The 18,145-nt window shown below is 43.7% G+C and overlaps 1 protein-coding gene across 1 annotated transcript in view; it reads left to right on the top strand.

The window, feature by feature from the left end:
- Positions 1–18,145, top strand: part of SKAP1 (src kinase associated phosphoprotein 1) — a 255,383-nt gene that overhangs the window by 235,983 nt on the left and 1,255 nt on the right. The window contains exon 12 of the mRNA XM_074342968.1: positions 16,997–17,105. Within this exon, the coding sequence (XP_074199069.1) occupies positions 16,997–17,098 (102 nt within the window). The 3' untranslated portion in view covers positions 17,099–17,105. The remainder of the gene's footprint in view (positions 1–16,996; positions 17,106–18,145) is intronic.

Below are 18,145 nucleotides of genomic sequence, written 5' to 3'. Positions count from 1 at the left end.
GTTTACATTGTCTGAGGTGCCTGCAGCAGGAGGGAGAGAGAACAGAGCCAGACTGTCTGCTGGCCTTCTCTCTCGGTCATGATTATTTTGTTTGTTTTGCATGTCTTTTGCCTTTGTTAATGGCTTCTCACTGGGGGGTTCCTTTCCTCCACTTGGAAGGGACTGTGCGGTAACTTGCCCTGCACTAGAGAGCTGACTGTGGTTACCATGGCTGTTGTGTTTTTAAGAGAAACCAAAGAACATGGGGAACCTCTCTAACCTGTTTCATTGTTGTTGGGGTTTTTTTAATCAATCTCCTTTCCCGTCCTGCATTACTAAAAGCTATCAGAGTCTAATTCACTGGGAATAAATATCTTGCTGCCCTGGTTCTCTCGGGCTTCTTTCTCCATCTTCTGGAAGGTCCTGAGTCCACTGTCATCCCTTACCATGGTAGTAACACATTTCTTTACTCCCCCCAAAAGCTACACCAGCTGCCTCCTTTCTGCATGTTGCTAATCTCTGCATGTCGGAGGAAGAAATGAGAAGCTAGAAGCTTAGCTGAAGTTTCCCTCATAAAGCTTCATTCCAGTTAACGTTGGCTTGGGGAGCATTTCAGATTGGATTTACCTTTATTATATTACTTAACTCAATAAGACTCCTTGGACAGGAAGGAACCTTAAAAGGCCACCCAATCCATTCCCTTGCCTCTAAGAAGCATAAATGAACTAATTTAGACAGAAAAGGAGATTCCACTACCATTCTAAGCTGTCTGTCTATACAGATGTTCAGTAACTCCTAATCTCTGGAATTTTCCCTCATATGGATTCTAAATTTATTTCGCTTTCGCCCCAGCTGGCTTCCTTTATTGGATTCAGTTACACTCTGCAGCCTGCCTCTCACACCTGGAGGGGCAGAACTGACCCAAGTTGAGGGTAGTCCAGACAAAAATGGTATTTCAAAATCTCCATTTTACTTTTCTCTCTGGCCAGTAGGACTTTCATCAGGCAAGAAAAGCCTGCCGCTTAGGAACCTGGAGAAGTCTACTTCCCTGAGAAACACAAGACAAGATGCAACTGGGTACAGCTCAGCTAACCCAGATCGTTTCCTTACCTGTAAAATGAGGGAGTTGTAATAGGATGAGCTGTAAGCTTCCTTCCACCTCAAACATTCCCATTCTAAACAAACATGATGAGAAAACTGCTAGATAAATTCCACACAAAAATGTGTTTTAGTTTTAATTATTTATTCAGATTAAATAAATTCTGATTATAAGCTCTTTTGGTTTTGGCCCTTATCACTGCCCCTGGCTTTCCCCTCTCTGTATAATAAAAGAAATATTCTGAAGAGGGGGCGGCAGGTGGAGAACAGGATGGGGGTATGGGTCAGGAGTTGGGGATGTAGTAACTTTATTCTGGGGCTCCTGGGGCTCTCTGCTGTTTCTTAATAGTTGCCCAAGTATGACCGAAACTTGAATCCTAGAATCCTAAGGCCAGGAGAGTTTGTTAGAGTCAAGGGCCTTTGGGCAGGAATGATCCCAGAAAGAGAGCAATTTGTCCTTTAAAAAAAAAAATCCAGAGAGGATGTTTGGCTGGGTAAGAAAGATGCACCCCATAGATAAACAAATGTCCATCACCTATGCTTTTCTTAGGGAAGCAGATCATCAAAGATGGGTTACTTACATGACCCAGAACAAAGTCACTTAATCTTGCTAATCCTCAGTTCCCTCATCTGTAAAAACTGGGATAACTTCTATTCAGAGGGTGTTCTGTTACTTACATTAGAGGATTTGTGTAAAGACGTGCCTGGCATCTAGGAAATGATTACTGATTATTATATTCCCCTTTTCCATTAACAATAAAGTAAACTTTGGGGGTCAATGTTAGCTACATACTAGGAGTTCAATAAATTATTGGTGAATTGAGTGAAGAAAAAAAAAGGTAACCTGTCCTGCCAAGAACTCTTCACAGAGATGTTTGAAAGCATAGAAGGTCCTTACTTGGAAATAAAAGGCCATCCAATGAAGGGGCATACGTGGAAATGCTGTGTGCCTTTCCTGGTCTGAGAAATTTTGTCACAGAATTGATCAGTTGCTCAAGCTTCTTTGAGGAGAAGCTCGGGCCATGTATCCAAGCTCTGAAACAGTAGCCAATGGCACAGTCAGCAGGACCCCGCCAACCTCCCTTAACACATCCATCCATTCCTAAGCCCCATGCAGTTGTATGCCCACTTAATGCAGAGTTCCAATTTGAGTCTTAAAATATATTAAAGGGAGATTTTAATAACGAAGCAGATCTGTGCATCCAGCGGATGTTCCTGTGTTCCTTTCGGGCCCAGATATTTCTGAACAGCATTTTCTGGAGCAGGGACCGAGCTCCCCTTCTGCCCAGGGCAGGGACGCAGCTCAGGCCACAGCGGGGTGTTTACCGCTCTTCAGTGGCTCCAGATTGTGGCGCTTGTGCAGGTCTCCTCATACGTAACCGATGGCTCCTGAGAGCCTGCCTCCCGTAAATTACTTCCCACGATGCCTGCGACCACCGCAGAATTCAAGTCTGAATAGAGCAGGAAAAAGGTATTTGAAAAGCCTGTTCACTCAGCTGCATTTTAATTTCCTTTTCAATCTTGTCCCAATTAATTTCACAGAATTAATCTCACAGAAGCAAACTCGGCAGCATTGAGGCTGTGGTTTTAGTGTGGCGGCCGCTCTGCCTGAACATGAAATAGGAGCTAATATAAAAATCCATCTGCTGTGTTTGAAATACACGCCGGCTGCTGCTCAGTCCTGTCTGACATTCCAAACATCAACAGCGGGGAAAAGTGATTTGGGGGTTAGTGGCCATCAGTACTTGGCAGGGGTTCAACAACAGGTGTACTCCAAAAATCCATTCAGCCTGGGCACCAGGCACGACAGGACAGGTGCTGAATCTCCCTCCGTGCAGTAACACTGAGCCCTGGCTTAGTTCCTTTTATCTGAGGATCATGAGGCCCTTCTGTGGACCAGCACTGCTGTGGGCATTTATTGTAAGTGGGAGAAAGGGAGGTAAGACATCTCTATTTGGATAAGACAAGCCACAGGTTCCAGCTTTCAGGGAAGTGACTGTCTTCCTGGCTTAAAGCTTTCTCACTAGGGAAACTTTTTCTAAATAATAAAGGTGCTTGTTCTGCTATTCGAGATAAGTTAAATAAACGCCCATTTAAAAATTAAGCCTCCTGCTTCAGAAGTAATTTATAGTGGTAACATGAGCTGTCCAGGAGATAAGGGCGAATTAAAGAAAGAGAAGAGAAACTCTTTCTCAATTGACTGGAAAGGAGAAAAGGTCCCTGAATGAGGCATTCCACTTAGGGTAAACCAAGTCAGTAGGCTTAATCTCTTGGGCTTCTGTTGTGCGCCTCGTGAGTTTGCCTTGGGCTCCTCCAAGTTTTGTCTAGCTACTTACTCGCGCGGAAGTCAGCCTTGGAGCCGCAAGCTGGGCACCACAGAAGGCTTGTACTTACCTGATGGCTTAGCTGGGGTGGGGAGACATTCTCACCACCCAAACACAGCACAGCGTGCTTTGGTTGTCTTTTCTGCTGGTGCAGTTGATATGGAAACAGAGAGCCTAACAGGCAAAGTCAAGTTTCACACTGAACACATGATGCTGTCAGATGGCCAGGGGCCCTATGTGGATGAGGATGGACTGACTTCATCATTCCTGGGTGACATTAACTTCCGGCGCTGGGTTGGAGCTACTTAAATTCAGGCTGAACCCTGGCTCCAAAGCCAGCTCCTACTTATCTGAATGCAACAGGCCTGTCCCGGCACACCTGCACTATGTTAACATAACACCATGTCTGCTATAATGAGCTTTTTAAAGCCCAGTGTTCACCTAGTCCCTCAAAGGACTACTTAAAGAATGTAGACCTTTCCCCTCCCTTGACCCCATCCCCTCCAAAAGAGATTTGTATGTTGTAAAAATTATCTGGATGCAGCAGTACTTCCTCTTTTAAGTGTGCTTAGTTGAATGTGACAACAACCCTCATAAAAACAGATAAGTTAATTCCTTCAATTGCTTTAAATGAAGGATTTTTTTTTTTTTTTTTTAAATTTCAGGGCTCTGAGGGAAAGGAGGTGTTTGGTGACATCTAGTGTCCATTTAGGACTTCCTCAGGCACCATTACCCTCTACTCAGCTGAGTGGGGGATGGGCAGGGTAATTTGGGAGGTGATTCGGGGGTAGGAAGTGGGGAGAATACAGGCCTGGGGCACAGGCTGCCCAAACATTGTGATGAAACTGATCAATGCCTGCCAAAGAGCTATCATTCACCTCTGACCTAACCAAAGGGGGCGGTGAGGGGGGCACCGTTGGAAAATATCTTTTCTTATTTATGATGATACAAAAGAGAAGCAGAATCTGTCCCCATCACCCCATTTCATGTTAACAAGCAGGTCAACACTGTGCCGTGATGACGAAGATGATGATGGTGGTGGTGTTTTCTCTCATTAATAACCCCTGTGGGAGGCCATAGAGTTAGGAGGATGGGAATGGGATTTGGGGTCAGCTGGAAGGCAACGGTCATACACCGGTCAAATTCAGTAGAGGCCATTCCTTTCCCCCAGACAGGAACCAATCGTCTAGAACAAACCCTGGCAGCCTCATTCCTTCCAGGTAATTTTTATAAATGAAGGGACACCCATTCCAAGAGAGGACAAAAGGGAGAGGGGTGTTTGTGTGTGTGTGTGCATATGCGTGCATTTGAACCTACTAACAAGAGGCCCGACTGCATATCAACCCTATCCTCTAAACCCTGGCCATCTATTATAAAAACCCATTGAAAAAAAAAAGAATAAAACTGGCATTTTCCACTTTAATCTTACTTCTGAACTGTTGTTCTGGACAGGACCCTTCACTTTGTACACACACACACACGCACACGCACACATACCTCAGTCAGGTGGAAAGTCCCAGATCAGATAATTAACCATAAGACCCAGACAGAAATGTTTACCTAGAACCACATAAGCCATAGCAGGGTTAGCTTAATACTCAGAATCGCCCGGTGCTTTGCAAACTCCAGTGCAAAAAAATTCCAGCCATTTATTTTGCTGTGAATTTATAACAAATGCTGTTAAAGTCTTCGTCTTTTGACAGAGGTAATAATAAATTCACTGTTAAAGACGGTAGTTTAATTCCTTATACCTCCAATACTGCACAGAATAAACCATATTCATCACTGAGTAATTTTTTACCACATAAATCTTTAAAACTAACCGGTGAAGGCTGTTGAGACTGAAATATTGTGAATTTATTAGATATGCCCATGTAGTATTGGATTCAGAGGTTTCCATTCGAATATATTATGGGGAAAATTTGTGTCTTTAACTGTGACATTCCCTCCATTCCCCGCTGCCAGTATTATAACAAGCAGCTCCTCCAGAGTCAACTGCACGTATATTAGACAGAGATTTAGTAATAAACTCCTCACTAATCTGCCAAAGAGGCTGGATGACATTTCAGTGAGATGCTCTATTTAAAAGGAGTCACAAAAGCTTTGTTTCCGTGTAATTATTTTCTCAAAAGGAACTCAGTCTTCCCAACCTCTGTCTGCCAGCGTTTCTTGGTAGTATGTGGATCCGGCTCTCCAACCAAACTAGCGAAATGTGGAAGTAAATTATAACCTCGTTGCAAATATACCGGGCAGTAACTTCTATGCAGTTTATAGGGTTAGTTATGGGGGGCTTGGGGTAATTGTTTAGAACACAAAAAAGCTGGAATTAATAGACGTTGCCGAACGTGTGGTATTTAAGGCTAATAAAAAGACTGTATTGATTCTCAAACTAGAAATAATACACAATGGTTTCAGAAAACTTGCTATTTAAAAACTTGCATCTTGACAATATGACACATTGAAGATACAATTAAATCCTCAGATTTGAATAAAAATCCTTTTACTCTACCGTATAAATTTTGAGTGAAAATCTGTGCCTGTTAGATGAGAATATTCTGAACCTTTCTCATGATTTGCTAGTGAAGTGACATTTAAACGGACCAATTGATTATATCAGATTGTAATGCCCTCTCCAGTTTCATTAAGGAAACATTAATATTGCTAGAATGAAAAATATTTTTTCTTTTAGATGCAGAAATGTGCATCATCTTTTCAGCAAAAAGCTTCGGCGGTTTCTCTGTTCCCTCTAATATTCTGTATTTGGCAAGAGTTCCAGAACTGGAAACTTCCAAGGAGGACTATGAACTTTGAGATTTTTTTAGTAAAATAAAAGAAAGTAAAACGTGTTTCTAACTGTTAAACAAAAGAGAAAAATCTCCTGGCAGTGCAAGACTGCAGCCCATCAGAGTAATTGTTAAAAGACAGAACCCGGCTAGAAAGATAAGCGTAATACCAGCGATTAATATTCAGCATTTCACATTATAGTCAGGAGGATGTGTTTTCCTTTGTGATGTGGCTCATAAGCTAAGAGTGTTGGGAGCCAGACTCTGAGCTCTGTCTTCTTTTTGTGCATGAGGATTAAGGAGAAAAAAAACAGCGACAACAATCCGGCTCCATCTGTAAATGAACAAACATCTTGATTTTATAGCTATTTGCTTTGTAAAACTGAGGAATGAAACAAAAATTACTGGATGCCTAAGTAACACTTTAATTCCAAATTCATTTACGCTGTAGCTGTGTAGTTGTCACAAACCATAATGCAGTATTTAATTAAAATAACAGAAGTGCATCTAGATATGTCCTGGGGTAGCTATCACCAAATTATAGTCTATGCCATCCGTATTTTATTTATGAAATGGCAGAGTCTAAGGTGCAACTAGGCTGATACAAAAGCATAAACATTTTAAACCTGTATTTTTATAAAGACTCTTTTTCTTTCCTGCTATGTCTTTAAATTTTTTTCCTCCTTCCGTCTTTCAGGGGTTTTTCAGTGGGATTGTTTTTGATGTCGGTAAAGATCTCTCTAACTCTTGCTTTTCAACTATTGACCTCCCGCGTCTTCTGGCAGTGAAATCCCCAATCTGTTGTCATGGAAAGGCTTGTGAGGTTTCACAGGAGCCACAGCAAGCACGGGACATCTTAGCGGAACTTGGACGTGGATTTCAAGAGGGTAGGGGAAAAGCAAACCCTTTTCAGGCTCCGTGTGTTTGTTCGTATACAATTTTCCTTGCACTTTTCTTTCCACCTATAAATACCCGTTATAGTTTACACGCTTGCTTGCTCTACTTTGTGGATGTTCACATGCAGACATACTGCTCCTTTTCATAAACGCATAGCATCTATCTTACACGCATCCACCATCTATCTCCTTGTTCACATTGGCTGTCCCATCCACCTCCTTGTCTGCAGAATTATGTTCAGCAAGGTCCCGATTTATAGGAAATAAATAATGAAAATGGAACAGACTGGGAAAGATAATCGAAACATTCAAATTGTTATTTTTCACTGTACTTTCCACAGAGTATCTATAAACACCTAGCAGAGGTGTTCACTGATTACTAAAAAGCAATGCCTATTGGAACGTTCTGACCCAGTGGGTCTCTACATTGTATCTTTCCGGCTCTGTCTTGCTTTTTGAAGCTCCAAGATCTGGCTATTTTTAAATGGCAAATGATGCCGTGTTACTATTTTCATTCTTTATACTTCTTATTTATCCTGTTTATAATAACAAGTTTTGTCATCATTTATCCTAAGAATTATAAAACAAAAACAATAACTGCAATCGCCTTTTTAAAGAAAACAGCTCTTGCAATGACTGTATAAAGATATTTGATAATGGTAGCATCAGACCACAGCCGGTTCCTGTGGACCACAGCAAGCGTCTTTTGGAGAAGGGATTCTTACACACACTTGTAATTATTTTAGCCCCTTTCACAAGTCACATAGAAAGTTAATTTCAATCGCTGCTAATTTCCGTCCAACAAGAGTGCGGTACTTTAAACCACCCAAAATAATTGGATTCAAAACAAATTTAGGAAATTGAGTGTGTTAGAAAGCAAATAAAAATATCCTTTTGGTAAGGAGGAGGGTGAAAGTAGTAAAAATGGCCTTTTTTCCTCCCTTCTTTCCCCTTCACAACTTTGCCATTAAAGTTGCACCTACAGCTAGAAGTTTGTCCGTGAAAAATGGTCATTTTGTTTCTCTGCTCAAAGAATGTTATTAAAATGCTAATTTAAAAGAAAAAGGAGTTAAATATCTAGCGATGGTGCATTCTAATTGCAACCATAATGAGCTCTCTAAATGTGCGTGCCCCTGACACACACAGAGCATAAACAGCAGTAAACAGATCATTAGTACCCGCGTTCATTTATTCTGGCGACCTTACCATGACCCCACCGAGGGTAGGGTGAAAAGCAGGTGGATCTGGCTGTGACACCCCCTAGAGGGATCCAGGAAATGAAGCTATAAGCGGTTGTCATGGAAACGCCTATGTGTGCAGATGATGTAACACACCGACAGGCTGTAGGCTCCGCAACTGGGACGTTGCCTTTCCCTCGCCGGAACAATCTTGCAGATTAAATTATTCATTTCTTTAATTCACATAGCAAAAGGAATCCTAATTTTCTTGGTGATACGCAACTCTCTTCCATTTCTCTTAGGTCTGGAGCATAGTGACTTGTTATCCCCTCTTTCTCTGAAACCTACCCCAGCTTCCTACATCGTAGCCCCAAATCACTGAATCTGGCAAAATCAAGTAGGGGAAAGGCAGCAGAAGTCTGATGCTCACCATCTGTACTTAAAGAGAGAAAATCTAAGATTTTAAGCTAAAATTAATGATATAGACAGTGTCCCTTTCTGATGAGGGCATGGTGACCAGGGACTAAATGTACACCTGTCCTGAACAAGATGGCTTTATTTGGAGCAGGGTAGGGTCAAACTGATACCTGATGCAGAGAACATAAAGCACAGAGACACCAGCCCCAGATGAACACATCACCCAACAAGGTGCAGGGATAAGAGGAAAAAAGGTAAGAGAAAACGAGCATCTGCTCACCCTCTCCCATGTCCAATTGAGAGGATTGAGATTAATAAAAATAATTCTTTGGAGAATGATTCCACTCTATCCTACCCTGTTTTGCACCAAACAACCTCAATAACCTTACGGCAACAGTAGAATAACTTTTCTTCTTTTTTTAAAGGAAACAAAAAAGATGATCTCTGGAAATTATTTTAAAATAAAAAATACCCTGGCCTGTGCCTCCCCCCAAACCCCCCCCCCATTGCACTTTAGATGAACCTGTGATATTGTAGCAATGGCCCTTGAAGTGCAGTGGGGAGGTGATTTAGGAGAATATTAAAGGCAATGTGGAGATTCAAGGCGCCTCTCTCAGGGAGATCTGGAGAAATACGCAGCACAGATGGGCCGAGCAGATTAAACATTTCCGTCACATTGTTTCCAAATTGTGTTGTGGTGCCTGAGGCTGGTACTGCGGTCAGAGCAAAACAGAGCGGTGCAGAGCTGCGAGCTGCTCAGTTTATGGAATACATATTAATACGCCGGTCTCACATGGTATCACAATTCTATCAGCTCCGGAATGGTGCTGTCTCTATTGTTCCTGAATTCTGCATTGGCACCTTGCTTTCTCCTGTCTGCAAAGAGTTTACCCTCCCTTTATCCTCTCTCTCTTCTTTAGGCAAAGTTCAGGTTGTGTGTTTCTTTCTCGTTTCTCTTCTCCGCACAGCCCCATTTCACCTTTTTTTTGGCTCACACTTCCGTCACCAACGATGTCCAGTTTGTGCACAGGTCCCGTACCCCTCCCTGGCCTTGACTTGGTCATTATCCACTCACACCCAGTGCAGGTCATCAGTTCAGACTTGAGGCTGAATAGTGCCTTGCACTCAAGGGCTCCCACACCCTCCATCTAGCTGACACGTTTCTCCTCTCCTCAGAACTCTCAGCTCTAGCCAGGGGTGAGCTTTGTGAAGTTATTGCCATGTGCCACCCCCCCCCCAACCGCTGTTGTTGACCCCCAGCCCTTCCGTGTCCTTTTCTTAGATTCACATGCCTCCCTGCCCCCCTGCCCCAGATCCAGGCTCATCAGCCTCCAAGTTAGCAGGTTCCCTGAAATGTTAACAATTAATAAAACTGGTTCAATTGAGGCCAATTTAATGGTTCATTTTTATTATAATTTATAGACCAAAACTCCAAATAATGGAAAAAAAAATGACTGCCAAGAACTTAAAACACGATGTGAAACAACCTAGAGAGGCCGCCAAGCATTGTGCTCTGATCCTTTCACGGGTTCCAACAGCACTAATCTACTGTCCACCCAACTGACCACTTCCTTTCTCCTTCAGCAAAATCTCTTCATAAAACCATTTGTCCTGAAAAGCGGGAACCTGTTTGTGGTGACCAATTCCTGTTCCCAGCCCTGTTTTTCTCAGCAGTTGGAAGGGGGCTGAGTTAGAGCCCTCAGTTTACTTAATAACTTTTGAAAGCATTACATTTCCAAAGCTGGATTTTAGTAGAGAAATTGTAGGTCAATCCAGAGTAAAAATATATTGTTTTTGGCTGGCCTTGGAATATTACCATCTACTCTGCTTAGGAATTCAAATTTTCCATCTTTACTAATGATAATGTATGATGCACAAGCACTAATAAGAGAAATAAGCAATCATAAACCAATAATTCTGTGATTGATTGGCCTTTCCCATACATATATCAAGCATTTATTGATCTTTCATGTTAGGGGCTGATTGATTGCTCTCTTGAAGGGGAATTCTCTTGTTTACAGGCATTGATATAGTGAAGTTTGATAGTTAAAAGAACAAAAGTATGAGACATTTTCTGGGAATCTTGTTCCACAGAGGCTTATTGGAGCCCAATTCAAAGTGAAAAGAGAACGTTTCCATCAGGAACATTCTCAGGGGAACTGACAGTGAGGTGTCAAGCAGCTTGCTCCAAAAGCCATCACATAGATTTGAATGGAAGCTCTGAGGAAACAACACAACTTTTGAGTCGCAGTTTAAAGAGATGGGGCCTTAGAAGGGATAAGCAAGTCTGGTCAGCCCTGGAGGAAGGAAGAGACTCGGCAGCTGGGGGCCGAAGCCTAGGAGACCCAGCATGGCAGGATTCTTGGTTTGCTTTCACTATATGTAAAAGGGGCCGGGGGTTGGGGTGGAGATGGTCTCACTTGGCCAAAGTGCAGATCCAGGCCATAAGGATCATTGTATTTTCCCCCTAAAGTGCTGGTTGGTAAACTGTAGGGGGTTCATATACCCTTTGAGAATCTGCTGAAAGGTCTGAGCCTCACCCCAAGGACAGACACATGTACCCATGTGCACAAATTTACACCAGTTTCAAAGAGTTCAAAGATCCCTTCATGTCCATCCACAGACGGGCCAGGGGTTCAGAGTCTCCAGTTTAAGAATCTGTGCCCTAGAGGATGGTGATTTCCTTTTGTTGGAACAGCCTAGGATTCACTGAGCCTAGAAATTGAATTCTCATCCCAAGACGGGATGGTCATTCCAGGTCATGTCTGTGCTACTCCAGGGGAGCCATGGAAGAGCTTATACAAATAGGAACCAGCAGGGAGGAGAGAAATTAAAATGTAGCAATCATGGAGTAGGGGTATTTAATCTCTTTTAAGGCTTATGATAGGCGCCTGCTGGCTTTCCCCCTGATATCCCCTGACACCTACTGACAGGGTATTTGCAGCACCACACAGGGACTCAGGGCCCTGTGACAGGAGGAGCACTGAGGAGGTCCATGATAGTCTTGAAACTATAAACAGCAATAGGAAACCACTGGAGGCAGCGTCACGCTGTGCAACGTGCCCGTGCTTGGTGGCCATACTGCTTTTTGTTTATAGAATTTGCTGTTCTTTTTATGGCAGGTTTGGTATGGGGTTTTTTGTTGGTTTTTTTTTTTTTTTCCTTGCTGATGGAGATTAGCAGCATAAATCCTTTTATGGCAGTGCTCAATCCCCCATAAACACTTTTGATTGTTGCTGATGGTGAGTGCTGTGTCTGTTTCAGGTTCCCTCAATACTCTGCTCATCCAGGCCAACAGCATCTCCAACCAGATAACGGAGTCCAAATAACCAACTTTCATTTTTAAGACTCCGTTTGAGGGTTCAAGGAGGAAGGGCAGGTTTGGTGTTGAGGAAAGCGATGTTTAATCAAGCCTAGAAATATTCATAATGAGGACAAATCACACATTGTACTATTTTTGAGTGAAGGACTTTACAAGACTTTGTGGCAAGAAGCAAGCACTTATGTAAAGGGTTTGGGGTTTTTTTAAAATAACTTTTTATTACAGTTATTAAAGCATGTTCAATTAACAATTTTGTATAATTACCATCTTATAGAGAATGGGGAGCCTGTATAATTCTGATTCCCTAACAAATTGTCACTTACAGGTGTGCATCCCCACCCGAAAGGTAGAAACACTCCCGCATTGAGGGTTTCAGGTCTCCTGGGAGCGTCTCAGGCATTTTTCCTGTGGATCCTTCCAAACATTTGGGCAAAAAGAAGTCAAACTTTACTGAAAATGTTGATCCCAGGAATTCAGTTCTCTGCCATCCCAAAACTAAAATCCAAGAATCAGCAACTTAATAAAAATGCAGTAAATTAGCACCTCTAGACAAGAGCAGAGTTCATTCAGAGCTGGGGTCTGCCTGGCTGAGCCAGTACTCTCTCCATTTTAATAGTTTAATAAAAATTAGCATAATTAACGAACATCTGTATGATCCAGAGTGGTGCAATTTGGCACTTGGAAACGAGGGCTTAAACATGATTGCTGTGAGTTTAATGTTGTTTTAATTCTTTTTGGCACTGTGCAGTGAAATAAACGTTTGGTGGTGATAGTTCTCGGCCGGATCTCATTTGCATTTTTCTCCCTTTGATTATGAGCAATTGTGGACTCCCCAGCAATTCATCAAAGTAGAAATTATTTTAAAATACCTCGTGGTGTTCAGACTGGGCTGGAGCAATGCATGGGGGGTGAGAGGGAAAGAGAAGGCTAGAAATTTTCCATTCATGCTTTAAACATCTCAGCCCTGCAGCCTTTTTTGAGCATCCAGCCAAGGGATGAAATCTGGAAAGACAGTCAGATGCCTAGACCTTTGATTAAGCTCTTGGGCTACCCCAGCAGGATACATCCTGTGGTCTCCGAGACTGTACCATCTTCCTTACGCCTGCTCTTTTGTTTTGAAGGGCAGAGAGTTGATTTCCCTCATTCCGGTTCTCACCGCTGCGGTGAGCCGACTACATCTGCAACCGGCAGGGTCAGTGTTCCCCTCCAGCAAGAGCGCGCTGACTGGGAGCCCGGCCTTTGCAGGTGTCCTGCTGTGCCTCATCTGCTTCTTATTTGCACCGTCTTCGAGTTGGCAGAGCACCTTCCCCAGGCTCGGTCCCTGCTCCTGGCGTTACAGCTAAAGGGGGATGCTGCCAAGTGTGAGTCGGAGCAGGAAGTCTTGAGCAGTCCCTAGGGAGAGAACACCCTGTCTGAGCCCCTCAGGTGATGAAGATGACAGCATCTGGCAGGTGGAAGACCGCACTTCACACACATTGAAGCAAGCTGACTTCGAGCTAAAGACTGTCAGACAACATTGTGCCCACCCCTTGCCAGCGAAATGGCAGAAGAGCTAAAGCTAGAGTTTTTAAGAGCCAGAGTGAGAGAGGAAGGCAGAGTATGCGTTTCCCCAGCACAGGGAGGCCCTGTAGACACAGCCATTGCAGCGACCTGCTAATGCAGGGCAACACTGCAAGAAAACTTCAGGCAGAAACTGCCCTAACATCAGTGCTGGGAAATGGACAGTAATGTGACTTGGACCAGGAGCAGCTTTGAAATGTCCCGACAGGCACAGGCTGAGGAATTCTGGGTAATCTCCCACTAGGCGGTGCGGACCGGACCGTAGGGGAAGCTGGCCTCCTGGGGAGGGAGGGAGGCAGTGAGAAGGTGTGGTGAGGACAGTGGGAGGAGGAGGTGGGCGCGTTCATTTATTTAAGACTGATTTTTAAAAGGTGATTCCCTGTTCCTTTTAGGATCAACTCAGTCGTCTCACTTCTTACGGCGTCTGAGGCTCTCTTCATGATACTTAGGGAGCCATTTGGGGAAACTGTCTCCAAAGGCAGTTGCTCTCTTACTGCCACGACCAGTTCAGTCACCAGGGACTATCTTGGAGTTGGTTGTAACTAAATCTGCTCAACTGAGAGTATAAATCCCCACTGCTCCCTTCATTTCTTCATAACCTCATTTAACAAGGTTTTTGAGGGGCCCCATTCTGTGCCAGGCACCATGTTGAGTCCTGGGAACACAAGCGCAGATAAAACCAACAAGGCCCCAGCTCTCACAGAACTTTCCACCTAGTGATTGGCACTGAGGCAGAGGCAGGCAGATACAAGGCAGTGTGATGAATTCATTTCCAGGGAAGCACAGGGCACAGCACTGTGGACCACAGAGTTGGGCCCGCACACAGTCAGAGAGTGGTGAGGAGAGGCTTCTGGAGAGTCTAGAGAGACTCAGGAATTGAAATCTGCTTAGGAGTGAGCCCCACAAAAAGAGAGGAGGGACGTAGAGGCTAAACAGGCAGAGGAAAGGCTCCAAGGTGAGAGAGAGTAGTGGAGACAAGTACTATCTTACTAAGGGTCACTAGATTTAGGGGACAAATGACAATGCTGGGCAGTAAGAGGGACTAGGTCATGCAGAGCCTTGTCCATCTTTTTAAGAAGTTGACAATAGGCAGTAGGAACTCACATAAAGGCTTCAAACAGAGCAGTGAGATTATCAGCGTGCCTTTTAGATTTTCGCTGCAGAATGCAGAATAGATTGGAGGGGAACAAGAATGGAGATACAGGAAGCAACTTGGAGGTTGTTTCTGTAGTCCTCACGAGATATGACAGTGATGTGACTCTAGGGTGTTGGCAGTGGGAATGGAGAGAAGTTGGTGGCTTCCAGTAATATTCTGGAAGGAGAATTGACAGAACTCAAGGTCTGATTGGAAGAGGAGGGTGGAATCGGGAATGACTCTTGGATTTCTGGCTTGAGTAACTGAGTGAATAGTGGTGCCACTCACTGAGATGGAGAACACAGGAGGTAAAGATAGTTTGGGAATGGAGAGAGAGGCAAGATGATAGTTAAATTTAGGACATACTGAGTTTGAGCAGCTTGATGGACATGCACTTGGGTATTGGGATCCAACTCTGAGATCTGGGCTGCAGCGATGGTGTGAGTCCTTCCCACAGACATGGTGGCCAAACCACAGAGATGTATAAGATTGCTCAAAGAAAGCACATCAAGTCAGAAGAAGGCCAGGACAGAACCCTGGAAAACCACATTAAAAGGAGGGATAGAGGAAGATGAGGAGAATGAAAAGAAGCAACCAGAGGGAGGAGGGAAACCAGCAGAGTATAATTATAGAAACTAAGAGCAGAAAATGCCTCAGGAAGGGAACATAGTACCAGCACTGCTGGGGGATCAAGTAAGGTAAGGACTGAAAAGTACCCATAGAATCTGAGCAGTAAGGAGGTTGTAGGAGACCACTGAGAGGAAGTGTAAGTGGAGTGATGGAAGCAGAAGCCCAGTTCGAGTGGCTTGAAGAGTGAATAGAAAGCAAGAAGTTGGGGCAGTAAGTGAAATAAATTCTTTCCATAAATTGGACTGTGAATTGACAGTCAGCATAGACTAGTCAAAATGGGAAATCGACATGTGGTGGGGACTATCTAATAATTGTTTTCAAAGATGAAGGAAACTTGAACACATTTCAGTGCTGATGGAAGGAGCCATTTACATTAGAGGCAGAGGTCAGACTTCTCAGAACGTCATCTCTAAGAAAGAAGGAAAGTGAAGGGTTACAGGTGCGTGTTGTGAGGGACAGTCTTAACCCAGGGGAGGGACACCTCCTCCAGTTTATTGGAAAGAAGGGTGGTAAGTTCCTGTTTGGGGGACTGAAGTTTGACATATCTGATGGCTGCTCTTTCCTCTTTGAAGGTGGAAAAGAGGTCAGCGGCTAAGAGGAAGGGGAGAGGAGGAGGGGAGATACATTATCAAAAAGAAACAAATAACCAGTTGACTCGTAATTTGTGTCACCAACCTGGTGGTCTTCCTTTTTTCCCTAGAACTCAGCAGCCAGGTGTGCAAAAGGCAGACAGCTCCATGGGACCCAAATCCAGTTGAACTGGGATACATATATTTCCCACGTATTCCTAAATGTCACTTCCTTCAAAGAAGGAAAACATGTTCTGGTGCTTTCAGGAATAATCCCATAATGCCAGCATCTGCTCTGCTTTTGAGAAGCTCTTCTGTATTCGGGGAGCTCTGGTCTCAGCCCTGTGACTGCCCTTCTTTTAAACCCTCTCATTTCCCTTTCTTGTTTGCTCCTCTCTGTGGCTCTTCTGTCCCGCCGTTATTGACATACTCCTTCCAGGGGAGGAACCTGATGTTCAGAGCACCTCCTACGTATCAGACGCTTTGAATTGTTTTCACGTCTGTGCGTCACTTACATCCCCACGACACAGGGGAGGGGTGATAGTATCCCTACTCTGGCAAAAGAGGAAGTTAAAGCTAGGAGACCCTCCGGTCACATGGCTACTAAATGACCAAGTGGGGACTAGATCCCAGTCTGTCTGACTCCAGAGCCCATTACTCTATGCTGTAAACTCCCAGGGAGTAAGCAGTGCTCTGATTCATCATTATCTGTCTCATGGGAACTCAGACAGCACTTTGCACATAGAAGATGCTGGTAAATATTATTGATTTGAACTATGACCTGACTCCCTGAATATTTTCGGTGGTCTGGCACTTTAGGGTGTGCCCAACTTTCCCTGAAGAAGCTATTCCACTCTGCTTGATAACAGACATGTCTTTTAGGTTCAGCAAGGGCCCCAAATGAGCTAAATTTACAATGTAGACAGAAAGATGGCAAAAGGAAAGCAGAGTTTGCTCTCCTCTTCTTTTTTTAATTTAGTAATCCCATTGGGGTGTTAACGATCAACAAAGAAACAGGATCTCCTACGCAACCATTAACAGATTAGCAAAGATTAACAGAAGCATGACAAATTCCAGCTGAAACCATCATCTTCTCATTTTTCAGGAGTATAACATGTATGGCTGGTGGGTAGGAGAACTGAACAGCCTCGTTGGGATTGTTCCAAAGGACTATCTCACCACCGCCTTTGAAGTGGAGGAAAGATGAGGCCCAGGTATGACAACTTTGTCAGCGAATTTGTTGGCCACGCCTTTGTTTCTCTGTGAAGCATGGGAGTTCCCAGTGAGATCGTTTTTCTTCATTTCCAAAAGCGATGCTAGTAATTCACCACTGAAAGAAGATAAGAAAAACAAACACCACTGTATTTGTTTGTCCTAAATTGGGGAACTGTGTCAGTCAGGATTAGCTTCAAATGCATGTGACAGAAGACTCAACAGCGATTTAATTAATATAGAAATTCATTTTTATCTTCTGTAAAAATCTGGAGGTAAGTAATCCAAGGTATCCAGGTCCTAGGGACCTTCTCTTTTTGCCCTACTGTATGTGGTCAACATTCCCAGGGTTACCTCAAGGCCCAAGGTGGATGCTCCAGTTCCAGCTACCACGTCTGTATCCTACCCAGCAGGAAAGATAGAATGGAAGGAGAAGAGCACACCCTCTCCTTTTAAGGACACTTCATGGGTGTTGCACACACCACTTCTACCTACATCCCATTGGCCAGAAATTAGACATACAGACACATCAAGCTGCAAAGACAGCTTTCTTCTAGGTAGAACCTGTGGCCAGCTTAAAAGTGGAGGTGCGGGGCAGAGGTGTTCATTAACAAATTAAAAAGGGAGAATGGATATTGGAGGACAGCTCGAAATTTTTACCACAAGGATAGGTCGGGACTCTTTATCCAAAGCTCTCAAATCCAGGGCACCCTTTCCCCCAGATGCCCATGTATTGCAATGTGATTGACCAAGACTAGGAAACCAGTATGAGGATTCCTAGGGAACATAATCAAATTAAATTTTAGGTAATAAAGAATATGGCTTGCAGGGAGGTGAGTATAGCTCAGTGGTAGGGTGCGTGCTTAGCATGCATAAGGTCCTGGGTTCAATTCCAAGGACCTCCATTAAAATTTTTTTTTTTAAAAAAAGAATATGGCTTGCGTTTTCTAAGCAAGAACCACATCATGCTTTAAAACAGTGGAGTGTTTGCTTTGAGTGGGGTAACAACAGGACTAGAATTAGGCTAGTGATGGAGGGCACC

This window comes from Camelus bactrianus, chromosome 16 (genome assembly GCF_048773025.1).
Source record: "Camelus bactrianus isolate YW-2024 breed Bactrian camel chromosome 16, ASM4877302v1, whole genome shotgun sequence".
NCBI lineage: Eukaryota > Metazoa > Chordata > Mammalia > Artiodactyla > Camelidae > Camelus > Camelus bactrianus.
The sequence above is the reverse complement of the archived record's forward strand: the minus strand, read 5'-3'. Positions and strand labels throughout refer to the sequence as shown.